Source organism: Podarcis vaucheri (assembly GCF_965113315.1).
Source record: "Podarcis vaucheri genome assembly, chromosome: 1".
In the NCBI taxonomy this organism is placed as follows: domain Eukaryota; kingdom Metazoa; phylum Chordata; class Lepidosauria; order Squamata; family Lacertidae; genus Podarcis; species Podarcis vaucheri.
The window spans coordinates 66,143,758-66,161,279 of NC_138759.1; the positions used below are offsets into that span (position 1 = coordinate 66,143,758).

The 17,522-nt window shown below is 41.7% G+C and overlaps 1 protein-coding gene across 5 annotated transcripts in view; it reads right to left on the bottom strand.

Moving 5' to 3' along the window:
* Positions 1–17,522, bottom strand: part of MPPED2 (metallophosphoesterase domain containing 2) — a 126,878-nt gene that overhangs the window by 41,331 nt on the left and 68,025 nt on the right. For all 5 annotated transcript variants that reach the window (XM_082211291.1, XM_082211293.1, XM_082211292.1 and 2 more), the window contains one exon: positions 14,588–14,813. In XM_082211291.1, the coding sequence (XP_082067417.1) occupies positions 14,588–14,813 (226 nt within the window). The remainder of the gene's footprint in view (positions 1–14,587; positions 14,814–17,522) is intronic.

Sequence of the window (17,522 nt, forward strand, 5' to 3'; positions counted from 1 at the left end):
ACTGCTATGGGTGGTATTCAGTGCTAGTCCTACCCACGGATAATGTATACAACTTAGTTTATTCATTTAAATGAGTCTGCCCTGTGGGCAGGATTCAGCTGCCCACACAAGGACTTCTGCTTGAGCTATGGGGCTTCTCTCCCTTCTCTGGCCCACCCTCCTTACACCTCCTGAATTTAGCTTGGGTGAGTCAGGAGAACCTGAAAAAACAACAAACCAGCATGCAGAGGGAGAGGGTGGATCATTCCATCTGGGAAGCCAAAACGCTTGCACTGACAGAACAATCAGAAAAGCACAACATTGAATCCTCCCTATATTATTCTATGGCAAATTTTATTTTTCTGAAAATGTGGTGTTTCATAAAATTGCTTTGTAGCAACATAAATGGGTACACTAACAATTAAGTTGGGTTGTTTCAAAGTTGTAATTAACTTCTTTGGATGACCATCCCGAAAAGGCTATATTTTATAATATCACATGTGTATAAATTCTCACTGGTTAGTGGATGGAGAGAGGAGAATTCAAACCAAGTTACACATAATTCATGTATGAAAAATATTAAATTTCACTAGACTCTGTTTTTGGCATTATTTTTTGTTTTGTTTTGCTAATTATGTAGTGCTCTAGTAAGGTACAAAGAAATTATTTCATATATGGTAACTGCTGCCAGGATGTTACTGGCAGGGAAATAGAGACTATCAACAATATAACCCATCTATTAAAGAACAGATAGAGGAAACATGGGACTTTGCCTATATAGCAGAACTGACTCATTAGCTTAGATTTAAAGAAAAAAGATAGCAAGATAAATGTGCAATAATACACTGAAGCCCTTTTATTGAATACGGAAAGAAAAATGTTTTTTTTAATCACATCTAAATAATGGTTTTGCACTGTTTTGAATGCATTCAACTTCAGCATTTTCTTTATTATATACACTATTTTGTTTGACTCACTTCAAATGGCTGCCTCCGAGAGAAGAGCTACACCTTTTTCTGGCAAGGAGAGCATAAGAATTATGTATTCCTATTGTAGGCTTCGCAGTGAGGAACTCCCTTCTGTCTGCGACAGAACACCTCTCAACCACCACCTGACAGCAGGCCAGTTGTCAACACTGTCTGCAACCCGTTATTTATTTTGCATTTATATTTTCATCAGCAAACTTGCAAACCTTCCTACTCACCCCTGACTTTTTATCGTTTACAAACAAGTGAAAAACCACAGGGGCACCACCAGAGGCAAAAACTAGGGCTTGAAGTTACTCTATGCTAAATTAATTTTCATTCCAAAATGATGATCAGTTTATATGTTTTGGGATTGTCAGTCTGTGCTTTGCAGATTTAAAAGGAAGGGAAAACAGTTTGAAATGTCATGACTGTTTGCTTTTTGCTTCAGCCATATTTCTGTTCAACTGGCACCTGCTAAAAAAACCCAATGCATTTCCTGATTGCTGCAGGCATTTCTGAGCTCCACTACTCCTTAGTCATCAGTAATGAGCATATGTGATATAAGTGACCACACATGATTTGTGAAAGTGACAAGTGTGACACCAACTGTGTGGGAGTCTTAACAGAAGAATGAGATTAATGGCATAAGTTACTATAACACAGAAGCACAATTCTGAAACCAGATGCAGTCCTCCTAGGCCAGGGGTCAGCAAACTTTTTGAGCAGGGGGCCAGCCCACTCTCCCTCAGACCTTGTCAGGGGCCAGACTATATTTTGGAAAAAAAGAAGAACGAATTCCTACCCCCCACAAATAACCCAGAGATGCATTTTAAATAAAAGCACACATTCTACTCATGTAAAAACACGCTGATTCCCGGACAGTCTGTGGGCCAGATTTAGAAGGCGATTGGGCCAGATCCGGCCCTCGGGCCTTAGTTTGCCTACCCATGTCCCAGGCTCTTCATTTCAGTTATTAAAACTGCAATCCTATAAGCACTTACCTGCAGTAAGTGCCACTGAAGTTAACAGTACTTACTTCTGAGTAGACACGTGTACAGGCTTTCACTGTAAAACTATTCTTCACCAAGATGAAAAGCCAAATGTTTTCGTTTTGCGAAATATGACTATGGTAGAAGACTGGGTGGGAATATTATGTTAGGCATCAATAAACTGGAAATGGCAATGAACAGGTAATACGAAGAATAGCTGAAGGCAACTGGGGAGGGAGTATGATGGGAATGAAAGGCTACCGTCTCTGAACAACAAACAAGGGAGACAGGAGCTTCCATGCCTTAACTGGTAGCTATTTTCCCGTTGGTGGCTTCTCAGAGAAGGCAGACAGTATCCACTTTCTCAATAGCTATTTTTGGTTGCAGGACATTTGGGTTAGATAAAAAATTGAGGAGAATGGAATTCAGGGAAGCAAGATAATTAAAAGCTTGGTAATCGCAACAGAAACGTCAATACAGATTACCAGAAGGGTAGCAATTTAGTCCACTGCAGCAGGTGGGGGGGGGGGAGATTTGTGGCATTTTATGATTTGTAGCAAATTTATTATAGCAGAAGCTTTTGTGGGCTAAACTTCATCAAATGCATACTGGTATATTATACACATGGGTCAGGAGGTGGGGGAGTTCTAAACAGTGAAGTCAGAGAGAAATGACAGAAAAGTACTAACAGTGATAACAAGGTAATGGATTGCTGCCAGTTTCTTGTATTTTACTGGGAGGAGGTACACACAAAGAAAATAAGAGATCCCTCAAAGCAGGTCTGACTCACACCTTGAGAAACAGAATGTTATTCTCATTAAGAGGGGATGCTTGAATTTGGCATGAAATATAATTAACTTCCTAATCACAGTTGGCTTTATTTTGCTCATTCCAAATGGAGAGCGTACAGTACATAAAATGAGCTAATGCAGTGATCTCTGAGGAATGCAGCAGGCCTTGCAGCTCTGCAAGCACTGGCATTTCAAATGCATGTATTAGGATGCTAGCCTCAAAATCAGCATGAAAATCAGGGCTGGTTTCATTTGTCTTTTGTTTTAGGCAGTGGTGCAGCTACAGGTTTGTGCTTTTCTCTATAAAACTGACAAATCAAAATATACTTGCCAAGTGTCAAACCCTAAAACCCGAAAAAAGTTTGGAACTTTAAAGTAAAAAGTACAAAGCAAATATTTTTTGTATTTTCATGGTTTTTACAACCAGAAGCATTGCCAAAACCCAGAATACACCTGTACCAGTAGATCCCAAACTCCACCAGTCCCCAACCATGGAACACTTGAAAAATGTGAAGGATCCTGGTGAACGTGATTTTTTTCCTGTCTGTTGTATAATGTGCTGACTTTGGTGCTGTATTATTTTTAAACGCATTTTCAAAATGTATCTTTATTTCTTATATATTGCTTTTATGGTATCACAATATAAATTCCATAGAATTCAAATCTGGGTACAGTAAAATACAATAAAAGTAATAAAAAGGCAATAAAAGGCAGAGTGAGTATTTAATGCAATGGATGTCTTCCATCTCCAACAACAAATCCACAGACACACCATAAACTGCCTGAATGTAGCTCATAGGACCAGTGGTGTGTCTAAAAATATTTGCTCGTAATAAAATAATGCAGGATTCCGTCCTCCCCTGCCCAGTATATGTTGGTTATGCATAACACACACACGATTTCTTCCCCAATAATTGGTACTAGGAATGGATTTTGCTTGTGGATACATTCCCATGCATCATAGTAATAACTTTGCACGACAGAGCCAAAAGAAAGACACAGACACAACACTTTTGAAATCAAACTAGGCACAGTTTTAGTTTGGACTTTACAGGACTTTAAAAGATAGGTAAAGGTAAAGGGACCCCTGACCATTAGATCCAGTTGCGGACGACTCTGGGGTTGTGGCGCTCATCTCGTTTTATTGGCTGAGGGAGCCGCCGTACAGCTTCCGGGTCATGTGGCCAGCATAACTAAGCCGCTTCTGGCGAACCAGAGCAGCGCACAGAAACGCCATTTACCTTCCCACCGGAGCGATACCTATTTATCTACTTGCACTTCGTGCTTTTGAACTGCTAGGTTGGCAGGAGCAGGGACTGAGCAACGGGAGCTCACCCCGTGGCGGGGATTCGAACCGCCGACCTTCTGATCGGCAAGCCCTAGGCTCTGTGGTTAACCCACAGCGCCACCCACGTCCCTATAAAAGATAGGTAGCTGCAGTTTATAGGATAAAGAGCAGTAACAGTTAAATAGCCAACACATTCCACCCAAATAGCTTTCTAAATACAGTGGAACCTCGGTAGTCGAACGTTTTGGCTTTCGAATGCTGACAACCCAGAAGTGAATGCTTCCATTTCTGAACGCTCCTTGGAAGTCAAATGGCTTCCGAGGAGCATTTCTCCATTTTTTCAATGGATTTTGCCGACCAGCAATTGCGCCTCGGTTGTTGAACGGTCTTCTGGAACGGATTATGTTCAACAACTGAGGTTCCACTGTATATTAAAACCACGACCAAAAATGTGATTTTTAGAGAGAACATAGATCATACCCCTACCAGTCTATCCTCAACCACCTGTTTTGCAGGGACATGCACACTGACACTAGTGCACAGCAATGCACAGCAGCCCACATCTATTCAGCAGGTACATGTGGAATAAAAGAAATAGGACCACACCCCACCAAAAAGGCAAGAAGAGGGATAAACAATTCAAAACCAGAGAAAACCAAGTTTATAGGGGTTTCTGTTGTTGTAAGAAGCCAACCTTTTCTTCAGATATATTTTTCTTATATAAGTCAGTATTTATGCTAGTACTGTTCGCAACAATTTTAAAAATACTGTCTCAAGTCATCTTGTGATGGCCATTTCAAGCAGGCATTCCAGTGCTTTTATTTTTTCCACTCTCTCTGCTGGTAGAGTCACAACCATACACATGGTTCTCTAACAAAAAAAGTCACCACACAGAGTACCGTACTTACTGACCATCATCTCAATGTGGTAGTTTGCACCAGGCATACAATGCTGCTATTTGCATGGGCTTCAACACGCACACCATTATTGCCAATATAAGAAGAAAATGCAGACATGCATTTCTTTCCCCAATGGATCTCTCTTTGAACCTTCAACTGAAATGGAGCAATGCATGTGCTCAGGAAGTCCATGTGTACACTAGAGAGCACAAATAACTCTGCATCAAGGTGAATTACTTTTTTTTTTAAAGACATCTTTATAATTTCTATTTTCTTTTCATTTTCGAATAAACAGAAGGACTGTTGAATTTCAAGTCAACTGATCTCAGCAAGATTTAAAAGGAGTCAGTGACATTGCCAGAGAGGAAAAAAACGTCAACAAACCCTAGTAATTTTAGACCTGAGGGAATAACATTCTTCAATTTTATAATGAGACGGCTGAAGGACAAATGCCAAGAAAAATGAAATAAGAGCCTGTGCCTTTAAAACATAACTATGTTATGTAGTGTATGTGTATTTGTTTAACACTGAGACACAAGACCTTATTCTTCCCAATATTTTTTCCCCTAAACTGCTGATTTCTACTAAAGAATGCCAGAGTTCCTGACAGAGTTGCACAGAACCAACATTATTTTCTTCCCCCAGTACTAACTGGCATGTAAAACTTTATTGCTGAACATGGTGGTTTCTGTTCCTTTTTTAAAAGGCCTCAGTTAATTACCAAATAAGACTATGAAAATAAAAGAAATGAGACCCATTCTCTCCATCACTATATCTGAAGCCTATCATGTGAGTTGCCAATTGGTTTTTCTAATTCTACCAACTCAATATCTGCTGTTAATTTGCTTGCTATTTCAAGAACATGAAGACTGTCAGCAAAATCCATGATGCATTACACAACTTATAATTGGAAAAAAAATCTGATGGTTTACTGACAGTGTAAAGGGAAAGTATAAAAAGCAATGGAAAGCAGTAACAACTTCATGGCTATTTGTACTAAAATATAATTGTAAATGCAGTAGAAAAAAAGCAGAACCTCCATCTCAGCTCCTAGGACAAGAAACAGTATACAGAATTATGACAAATGACTGAATGAAATCAACTATTTTAGACCACGTTACAAAGCAGGGATGGAGAACTTGTAGCCCTTCAGTTGTTCCCCATATTTGGGTAAGATTACACTATGTGCATTAGAGGGAGAGAGCACATGCACAAAGTGTGAGTGATTTAATGGATTGTTACAAGATCAGCATACTTCCACTAGATATAGATAGATAGATAGATAGATGATAGATGATAGATAGATAGATAGATAGATAGATAGATAGATAGATAGATAGATATAGATAGATAGATAGATAGATGATAGATAGATAGATAAAAAGGTAACGGTAAAGGACCGCTGACAGTTAAGTCCAGTCGCGAACAACTCTGGGATTGCGAAGCTCATCTCGTTTTACTGGCCGAGGAAGCTGCCATTTGTCTGTAGACAGTTTTTCTGTCTACAGCGCACAGAAACACCATTTACCTTCCCATGGTAAAAGGTAAAGGTACCCCTGCCCGTACTGGCCAGTCTTGACAGACTCTAGGGTTGTGCGCCCATCTCATTCAAGAGGCCGGGGGCCAGCGCTGTCCGGAGACACTTCCGGGTCATGTGGCCAGTGTGACAAAGCTGCATCTGGCGAGCCAGCGCAGCACACGAAAACACCATTTACCTTCCCGCCAGTAAGCGGTCCCTATTTATGTATTTGCACCCGGGGGTGCTTTCAGACTGCTAGGTTGGCAGGCGCTGGGACCGAGCAACGGGAGCGCACCCCGCCGCGGGGATTCGAACCGCCGACCTTTTGATCGGCAAGCCCTAGGCGCTGAGGCTTTTACCCACAGCGCCACCCGTGTCCCTTCCCATGGAGCGGTACCTTTTTATCAACTTGCACTTTGACGTGCTTTTGAACTGCTAGGTTGGCAGGAGCTGAGACCGAGCAACGGGAGCTCACCCTGCCACGGGGATTCAAACCGCCAACCTTCTGATCGGCAAGCCCAAGGTTCAGTCGTTTAGACCTCAGTGCCACCCGCATCCCTAGATAGATAGATAGATGATAGATAGATAGATAGATAGATAGATAGATAGATAGATGATAGATAGATAGATAGATAGATAGATAGATAGATAGATGGATGATAGATAGATAGAAAACCCTCATAGCAAAGAGTGCTTGCATTGTCAAGAGCCACAGAACAGTAAAATGTACACCAGAGGGATCCAACAAGGCCCCAAGGTACCATGTTTGGTCTGCCAAAGGAGCGCATTGCATGTACTTTATGTGAAGAGTCTTGAATCAGCCCCAAGCTGTACCTGAAGACAGCGCAAAAGCTTCTGCTGGTTCAAAATGTGGATTTTGTTCAGCGCCAAAAGGTAAGATTGTATTTCACTAATCACTACTGAGCTACAATGGATACTATTAACTCAGCTACGCTGGTTACCACTTTCTTTCCATGCTCAAGTCAACATGTCCTGGGACCAGACTATATCTCAAGAATTTCCCCTCCCCACACAAGAAGGCTGTTTTCCTTCTGGGGGCCCTCTGGTCATTCAGCTAGGGCCCTTATCAGATGAGGTGCCTAGGATTTTGAATAATCTCCTGTGAGGTTTTGCTTCATTGCAGCTTGCTTTTAGGTGGCGCTGATCTGAAACATTTGTCACTGGGGTGGGGTATGCAATATAAAGTACCCGTGAAGAAGGTGGGAGAATTTCATGGGGGAGGGTCCAGTTTTTAAAACTAAGAATTTGATGACATCGCGGTTTCCTTCATGCATTACATGCTTTAGGGAAGACCACACATTGAATATGGACATTGGAAGAGGAGTCATGCACGTTAAATTTTGGTGTGCTAAATCTCTTGTTTCCTATTGCTGATATTTGTTTTATTCCTTGATTCTTTTTTCCTGGGTTTGGATTGAGTGTTGAATTGACTGTGATTTGTTGTGTTTATATGCCAAAGAAGTGGCATTTTACTTTGGGGAGATTTTACTCCCCAAAGTAAGAAGTGGGCATTTTACTCTTATAGTTTCTTCTGCCCACTCTGCCTGTCTTTGAGACGCGTCCAGCACAGTTAGTGAGCCCTTCTGCCACATTAGGCAGCCCAATTAAACACTGTCAGAGGTTCTAGTATCACTTCTCACTGCAAAACCCCTTAGCACTTCACAGTACAGATAAGCAGCTTAAAATCACATGTAGTCTATCGTAAAGCTATGTTTATGTCTGGGTCAAGATTACACTAATAACGTATGTGCATTTATGGACATAATCACATCAAATTATCACCTCTTGATTCTATAACTGTATTCTTTCTGGTGCCAGGGTAAAAAATATTAATTTACCCAGTCATTTTAAATTATGGTACTTTCAACTAGTTTAATTTCCCCCTCCTCTTAATTTTATAGAATCATAGATGTAGAGTTGAAAGGGACCCTGAGGGTCATCTAGTCCAAACTACGTTGGCTTGTGTTGCAATATTTTGCAATTTGAAAAGTTTCTGTGTACCACTCTGAAATCCATTTTTGGATGAAGGGTGGTTTATAAATTTTAAAAATAAAAAAGTAAGCATAATTTAAAGAGGGCAGGGAAAAATCAGGCCATGTATCAACTCTATAGAGATTCTTACTTTTTTCAAGGGCCATATTTCCATTTGCAGAAATGAAACTCTGCATCTAATGGCTTTAAATACTACCAGGCCCATCAGACAAAGCTCAATTTTTCTACACACTAGAGACTATAAATATGCACCACTGCTCACTCCAATTGCAAACGCACATGAATGCTCCTGTGTTTTGTAAGTTATTTTCCACATACACATTCTATTAAATTGTAAGTTACGAGGCACTACTTGAATTCTCTTAGGTCTGTAAAAAGCTTTCAGATGTACCGTGAGAAATCACCTGTAATGAATACAGACTGATATTTCTTTGCTATAGCTGCACTGAGTTGGCAATTTACATTTTCTAAATATATGGGTTATATTCAGTTTTCCCAATTTGATGGCAATTACTCTTTAGAAACCTCTTGACAGGCTAAAAACTCTAAGAGCTGCAGCTGTTATTCGTGGTTTGATCCCTCGCATGAAATGAAAACCACTAACTATACCAGTGAATGAGGACCCCTCCCCCAAATTCCAAATGAACTTGTCAGCATGTCTCATTTTAGGGCCCAATAATCTTTTCAGCCACCGCAGCTGCACCACCTCCTCCTCAATAAGATTCAAGATATCCGTAAATAGGTGCAACATAGGTGCACATAAAAAATAAAACTTTAGAAAAAGGATCTGTCATAAACTCTCACACTCAGCATCAGGTTTTGTCTGATCCAGTATGAAATCTGTGCATGTGTATAATATCGTAAGTCTGTTCAATAAGAACTTTTCCTGCAGAATGCCATACATATGCACATCCATCCATATACAATTTTATTTATTTTTAATACTTCTAAGCTTCCTTTCATCCTGGTGATTTCCACAATCAAGCAAGACGATTAACCAGTATTTCTCAACATGTTAAACCCATGCCCCTTCTTAGCTAACATAAAAATGCCTCTTTCAAACCTAGCTCCCCTAATTATTTCATTTGAATTTCTAAATGTATCTTAATTGTGTGACTTAATTTTTTTATTTACATTGCACACGTTTTTGGACACGCACAAGATCTTCAGATGCTTGAGAAACACTGCTGTTAACAATAATACTGGCAAGTCACAACTTACAAAACTAAAAAGTTAGACAGGCAATAAAGCCAGTTTAAAATGTTCGGGCAAATAAAGATATTTTGACCTGGCACCAAAAAGACTGGCCTGTCAGCACCAGTCGAACGTCCTGGGGAGGATATCACCAACTGATGGTACTCAAGAGAAGGGCCTCATCCGAAAATCCTAATACATGAGCACACTGTTATGAGAGGAGCCATTCTTCATTTTATTTGGTTCCAAGTCATTTAGGTCTTTAAAGGTAAACACTAGCACCCTGATTGTATAAGGGGTTTAACTGAACTGAGAGGATGCCCTAGAGAACAGGCTGGATTAAACTTCTTCTGGGTACACAAGTTGTTCATAAAAACAGGTGAATCATGGCCTTTAAGTTTGGTACCATTTCTTCTTTTTTTAAAAAAATAATAGTAATTCATGGTCAAGAATTTAATTCTGACAAACAAAGTTGGGGATCAGTAGTTAGCAATAAGCAGTTGCCTCGTTTCTATTTTTTCTTTTCTTTTTTGCTGTTTTATTTTAATGGATTTTGTATTGTTTAATATGTTGGTGTTCGGTGAAATACTTTTTAATATAAAATTAATACATAAAATGTTAAGCCATGTAACCATGTGGTGAGACTATTTTCAGTGGGGGGGGGTGCATCTGGGAAGAGATAAAGCTCTTCTTCCTTCCCCACCTTGTGATCCTGTTTCCATCTGAACAATACGTATACTCCCACCCAGCTGTTTCAGAGCTAAAAACTGACATCAAGATGTGTTACATGCTTCCAAACGGAAGGTGAATTGTTAGTTGGAGGGGAGTTCAAAGACATTACATTTTCAGTGTGTCAAGGCAGACAATGAATCCCAGGGTTTTCAACATCGTGGTGAATCGCCAAATCAGCCAAACATCGCAATTTGGTGATAAACCGTGATGTTTGGCTGACGATAAACCGTGATGTTGTAAAAAGCTGCATTGTCCTCAGCTAGTGAGGAGCCGGGTGAAACTGCCACAGCTCTCACCATGGGAGCTAATGCTCTTTCACCTCAGTGCTTTGCGTGCTGTAACCAATACAGCTGGCCCCAGCTTGCTGCTCAGCTGGTGGGCAGAAAGGCTCCTGCCCCCAGCTGAGTGAGCCCCAAGTTCCCTGCCACTTGCACGCAACCAGCAAGGACCTTGTGGTTCCTTGGCCAGGCTGCCTCCACCTTCGCTGGCATGGGGAGCAGGAGAACTGCCTTGCCTGCTCGCCCCCCACTCTTCAAAGATAGACCAGGCGGCAGCAGCCAAGCACACTGAGACTGCCTTAGCCTGTGCGGGTGTGCTGCCTCTTTCGTCCATGGGTCTTTCACCCCAGGAGAAGATGTGGCCCACCCTTCTGGGCGAAGTCCACAAGGCACGGGGTGCAAAGCCACCCTATCCGCGCCTTGTGAAGAGGGGCTGCTGGCAAGCGCTGGGCCTGCCAGCAGCGTCAGAGAGCCCCTGCACCACCTGGCTGTCTGCCATTGGGAGGGTGGGCTCCATCTTTCTATGAGGAAAGGCACAGCACACCCTCTTAGCCAGGCGGTAGACAAGCAAGGCTGCAGCCCCGATCGTGCTCCTACTCTCCTGCAAGCGGGGTCCGCGTTGGGCTCTCTCAGCAGGGGAGGGGGAGCACTTTAACGGAGCCCCCATCCCGCCACTGGCTCCTGCGAGCCGGTGGCAGGTCTAGGGCTCCGTAAAACTGCTTTGCTGAGGGAAGGGCAGCAGCACGCTCCTCAGCCAAGACATTTAAAGCAGCAAGGAGGGAACAAGCTGTATCGGCTTGTTTCTCCTTCTGCCAGGGCAGAGTGCGATGGCAGTTTCACCAGAGAGCCAGTGTGGCGTAGTGGTTAAGAGCGGTGGACTCGTAATCTGGTGAACCGGGTTCGCGTCTCCGCTCCTCCACATGCAGCTGCTGGGTGACCTTGGGCCAGTCACACTTCTTTGAAGTCTCTCAGCCCCACTCACCTCACAGAGTGTTTGTTGTGGGGGAGGAAGGGAAAGGAGAATGTTAGCCACTTTGAGACTCCTTCGGGTAGTGATAAAGTGAGATATCAAATCCAAACTCCTCCTCCTCCTCCTCCTCCTTCTTCTTCTTCAGTATATCGCTGGTGAAACTCCCTCTGCCTCCAGCTCCCAGCTGGTTTGTTTCTTCCTCAGTGCGCTGGGTGCTGGAGGCAGAGGGACTCAAGAGCAATGACAGTTTCAACAGCAATATACCGCTGAGTGAAGCTGTCATCTTGGTCTCTTCCCCCCCATACCGGTCCTGGGCAATATATATTGATATATTGCCCAGTGCTATTCTGCATCTCATGTCATTGTTTCCCTTTTCATCTTGAGTCATAGAGAGATGGTTTGGATGTTAAATCTGGATTTCATTTTTGCCCTAGAACTGACCTAAAAGAACTGAAAGCTGCCGTGAGAGTCTCAGCGCAAAGCATTTCCCAAACATGCTCACCAGTCTCCTTAACCCATAGGACAAGATGAATTAAAAATCACTTCTCAATTTCCTTACCACCAGTTGCTCTGAACATAAATTTACTGCAAATCATAACAGTTTTACACAAATTAGTTCAACCCAAATTAAGAGCATGGAAGGGAAATCTTCATCCTTTGGGAGAAAATGGAGTCTATAAAGAAAATAGAAGACAAGGCTCAACTGGTGTTACTAAATATACATATCTGCTTCCTTTTACTGTTTGTGTACACATGAAATTGTGTCGCCACTTCTGGTCTAGCTCCATCTGCTACCATAATGCAATGATGAGCAACTTTCCAGCAGGTCAATACAGCCCCAAAATCACAAAACAGTTGCTTTCTGCAGTGCAATCCCTGCCATTTAGAGGTTCTGCTCTAGGTAATCCAAATATGAATGGGTAGAATCCATTATGAGACAGAGTTAAGAGTTCAACTGCTTCTGCTGAAAGAAGAAGGTCATTCTGAGGCCATTTCCAATGCTCACAGTCTCTGGTTAGGAAACATATTTCCCAATTTTCTGTCACTTAAGATTTTATAACTTTAAGATGTTACTTTCATGCATGCAGAATATAAAAGCTTCCGAATACAGGTTTTTAAAAAGTAGGAGCTAAGTCTCAGAAAGCAGAAAGCATTCTGTTTACAAATGATTTTTTCTTAAAAAGGAGAAACATAATATTCAAACAGGTTGCCATCAATTTTTTCACTTGGTTCACTGCCCCAAACAGGAATTATGCAAGGGAATGTGAAACTCCAGACTTGCATTTTAAAACAAATCCCACCTAAATTTAGGTAGGCAATACACACACGCACACACACACACAGAGAGAGAGAGAGAGAGAGAGAGAGAGAGAGAGAGAGAGTGGTACCTCAGTTTAAGAACAGCCCTGTTTACGAACTATTTGGTTTATGAACTCTGCAAAACTGGAAGTAGTGTCCCGGTTTGTGAACTATACCTCGGTCTAAGAATGGAATCTGAACGGTGCAAGGGCACTGGCGGTGAGAGGCCTCATTAGGGAAAGTGCGCCTCTGTTTAAGAATGGTTTTGGTTTAAGAACAGACTTCCGGAACGGATTAAGTTCATAAACCAAGGTACCACTGTACGTGAGTAGTTGGCAACTAGTACACCCGTGGGTTGTATGGCCAGTGGATGATTTTTTTCTGGTCCATCACTAGAAGATGGCCTCCTCATATCCAGTTACAATGAAAGGTTCAGACAATCCATATGACTGATGGGAGGAAGAAATATAAGAACTGTAGAAAATGAGCAAAGGCAACTTGCTTCATTCAAATGCTACCTTCTAACAGGGAAAACTAAATTTAAGCATAGAATATGCTCCACACATAAGTACGTGAGAATACTAAGTTGATGAGTATACTTTCTGCAGGGAAGAGATGACATAGGGAATTGGGTCAGACACAGTACTTGGCCAAGGAAACAAGCTAATAGCAAGAAAAACAGTATATTGTGTTTAAGTCATATCTGAGCCGCTGACAAATGCTAGTCTGGGTTCCCTCTGTATATAAGGGTGCCATTAGTCACAGACAGCCCCACTCTGTCCTCTGCAGAGATCTGGACTGCCTCTTATGGCACCCCAACTTCCTACTCTCTGCTCTGCCCAAGGAAGAAAGCATTTGATTTCAGTTCACATTCAGTTAAATGAGGAAGACCTCAGTTACAATCAGCAGAGACATAGATGGTGGAACAAAGAGCTCAAAAACACGCAGTATCTAATCAGCAAATTACCCACAAAAGTGTTGGGAGAACAAGCAGGCATACAATAGCCTTCAATATCAGTCTATTTCAGAAAGTATCACACTAAACCAGGTGGCCTTGGGGTAGTTTTACAGAAACAATTTGCAGTGTTGGTATAAACAACAGTGCTCCTTTTCTAACTTCATTTACTCAGTGTCAAACAAATGCAGTCTTTACTATAGTCACTAAAACAAGACTGTCCCTGTTTTTATAGTTGCTCATGTTTTGTCTGATTTTACAGTATTTTAGTTTTATATCCCACCATAGCATGCTGGCCTTAAGCTGATTTACAATATTCAACCATTTCCTCCATAATACCAATGTATTACTCTCTCCTCCAAATCTTGGACTATCAATCTAAAGATATATAAAACAAGAATTTTAGGATCCAAAGTCTGAAAATTGTCCGCTAAAAATACTAAAACCAAAACGCAATAATTTTGGTAACTTTCACATATCAAATACAAATTATTCTAGCATTTATCATGTAAATCTGAGGTTCTAATAATTTATAAAAAAAAAACAAGAAAGCAAGCCAACAAGCAAATATTGAGAAGATCATAGGAACAACTATTGAAAACCATTTTCAACACTTTTACAGCAGAATCAACAGAATTTGTCAATGTAGGAATTTTTGCATATTGCTGAACTAATCACACACACAAGCAAAGAAAGTTTAAACTGAGACTTACCAAGGAGCACCATATATTCGGAATCCTTTGACTGTTACTTCAGAGTCTTGCAAGTAAATACTGTTTGTCAGAAGTGACTGAACATTGTCAAAGTCCTCTGGTTTCAATTTGGACACAGAGGGAAAGCGGTAGTAATCCTGTTTAACAAGGTCTGCCATGAATTCTTTATCAAATGTCAGTTCATGATTCCCAGCAATCACTATTTTATATTCATATGGCAAATTTCCTGAAACAACAAAAAAGCATTTAATAAGCATACCTGTGCCCAGGTTTTGTATTTTTTTTATGCGCACTTAAGGACACAATGGATATATTTGCATTCCTGTGAGAAACAAAAGCTATTACTGCTATTCTGTGCAATCATATATTATCACTTATGTAAAATATACCAAGAAAATGCATATGTATGTGTGTATAGATGCATGTATTCAAAGTCTAAGAAAATGATCCTCTGGATAACTTGATGTGCCTAATTTACTTAGGCTGCAATGCTATGCATAATTCTCTGGGAGTAGCCACTATTCATAGGACTGACTTCTGAGAAGACATGCATAAAATTCTTCATAGGATTAAGGAGTGGTAAAAGAGAGAATATCTTCCACTCTGTTGCATGTTTTCCCACTAGAGACTGTGGCCATGGCCATACAGAATGGCAAACAGGATGATTAATTAACATGGCCAGTGGGTGGATTGGTGTGTGTTCTATTCTTTTCACTCACTAGGGATCTAGTTGTATGTTCATTTCCACAAGACTGAAAGAAATATAAACATATTTCAGTCACATCTCTCTTGTGAACTTTATTAGAAACAATGAAACACATTTTACCTATATTATTATTTCTGTTTAAAGGGTCCTCCAACCCTCTTTGACCTGCTTTTCTGGAGAAACCGTGGCCCCAGGGAGAAGAGGAATTGGCAGTGTTTGTCTCCTTGCCCCCTCCCTCCAGCACCAGCAGAGCTCTGGAACCAACCCACTGTATTTTCCTCCTAATTCTTGATGGATGAACTTCATTCTGCCTATAATAATTCATGGGACTTAGTATGTTCTAAATGCTTAAGTGCTTTCATAATACTGCATGGGCCTGGAAGGAAGAGCTGACTTGACACTCCTAGTTTCACAATTTCTTTTTCTGGTAAAGGAAACAGAAAATAAGTGTTTCTTCTTTATTAAAGAAGAAACAGTCAAACAACCAATATACTTCTTTCCAAAGCCAGCTCTTTTAAAAACTGGAGTGGGAGCTGGGGTTGAAGGAAGGCTTTGTTCATTGAGCCTCGCTTCTTTTTCATGCCTCTAGCGCTAGTTACAAGAACAAAGTGCAGGCAATCAAATTACAGAATATATGGATCACATTCATATCAACACCTCCTGAAACTGAAAGAGGTCAGAATAGGGTAAGTTCATTCTCTGATTCATTTACAAAATAAGCTGGTATGCAACCTTGTTGGCACGAATGTGCTTTTACAAGGCTGACTTCGTATTGCCAAGGGGTTGCATTCACCAGGTAAAAAACTACCGCATTTTTCGTCCTATAGGGCGCACCGGCCCATAGGACGCACCTCGGGGTTTTTCTGGGGGGGGGGGAATGAATAAAAAAATTTATCCCCCCCGCCGCGGCTGCCGCCCCAAGCCTTGTGCACACCTGCCCGAAGCACAGGGCACCCTCCGGAGGGCTCCGCGTGCTTCGGGCTGCAGGCTGCCGCCCCAAGCCTCATGCGCCCGGCGGGACCTCCTGCCGGGTGCGCAAGGCTTGCGGACACTCGCCGGGGCTGCAGGCTGCTGCCCACAAGCCTTGTGAGCCCGCAGGAACTCCGGGCTTGCAAGGCTTGCGGATACTTCCTGAAGCCTGGAGAGCGAGAGGGGTCGGTGCGCACCGACCCCTCTCGCTCTCCAGGCTTCAGCGAAAGCCTGCATTCGCCCCATGGGACGCACACACATTTCCCCTTCATTTTTGGAGGGGAAAAAGTGCGTCCTATGGGGCGAAAAATACGGTATTTTAACTACCTCTGCGCACTGCATTTAAAACTGGTTTCTTAAGGTACAGTGTTGTTCTTCCACATTTTTAGTGACAATCAATTTAGAGATCAATTAAAGATAGAGCTAATGAAAAGTAAATCGGCTGTGGGAACAATACTAAGGAAGACATTTATCATATAAAATGTGAATATACATAGCTTTTGTTTTGATATATTTACAAGCAAATTGTACTGGAAAATGAATGACATATAGAATCTGATAAAGAAAAGACCCACTAGAAAGCAGGATGATACACCCATGAGTTCCAAGACTCAGTCACAAAGTATGGCACTACGGCAATGTTGCATCCTTTGGAATGATGAACCTTGCTCTGCAGTTTCACCTCTGAACTTATGCATCTGTCTAAATGCCTGCCTCTTCCAGGAGTTCCAATAAACTCTTAGGCAAAGAGAAACAAACCTGAGTGCCCCTGAGCATAGGTAGAAGGTATTGGGGCCCTCTGCCACCTCCTAAGATGTTGTTAGAATCAAATAATTGTAGAGTTGGAAGGGACCCCAAGGGTCATCTAGTCCAACACTCTGCAATGCAGGAATCTCAACACAGAATAAAGTTTTGAGTTGATTTGAAACTAGCTGCAGTGCTCCAACTTGTGCTTATACAGTGGTACCTCTGGATACGAATGGGATCTATTCCAGAGCCCCGCTCGCATCCTGAAGCGAATGCAACCCACGTCTGCACATGCACGGGTTTTTATATTATTTTATTTTATTGGGAAAGATGATCTCTAAACCTTGAACTATTTCACCTTGCATGCCCCCCCACATGCCCCTGGCAATAAGATTTATCTTAATATATTTGGAAGAAATGTTTTTAAACCTGCTTCTATAACCACTATGGCAACATAGTGGACATGTTATGAGGATCATTTCCCAGGGCAGTGTTTCCCCAAATTCCTCCCAC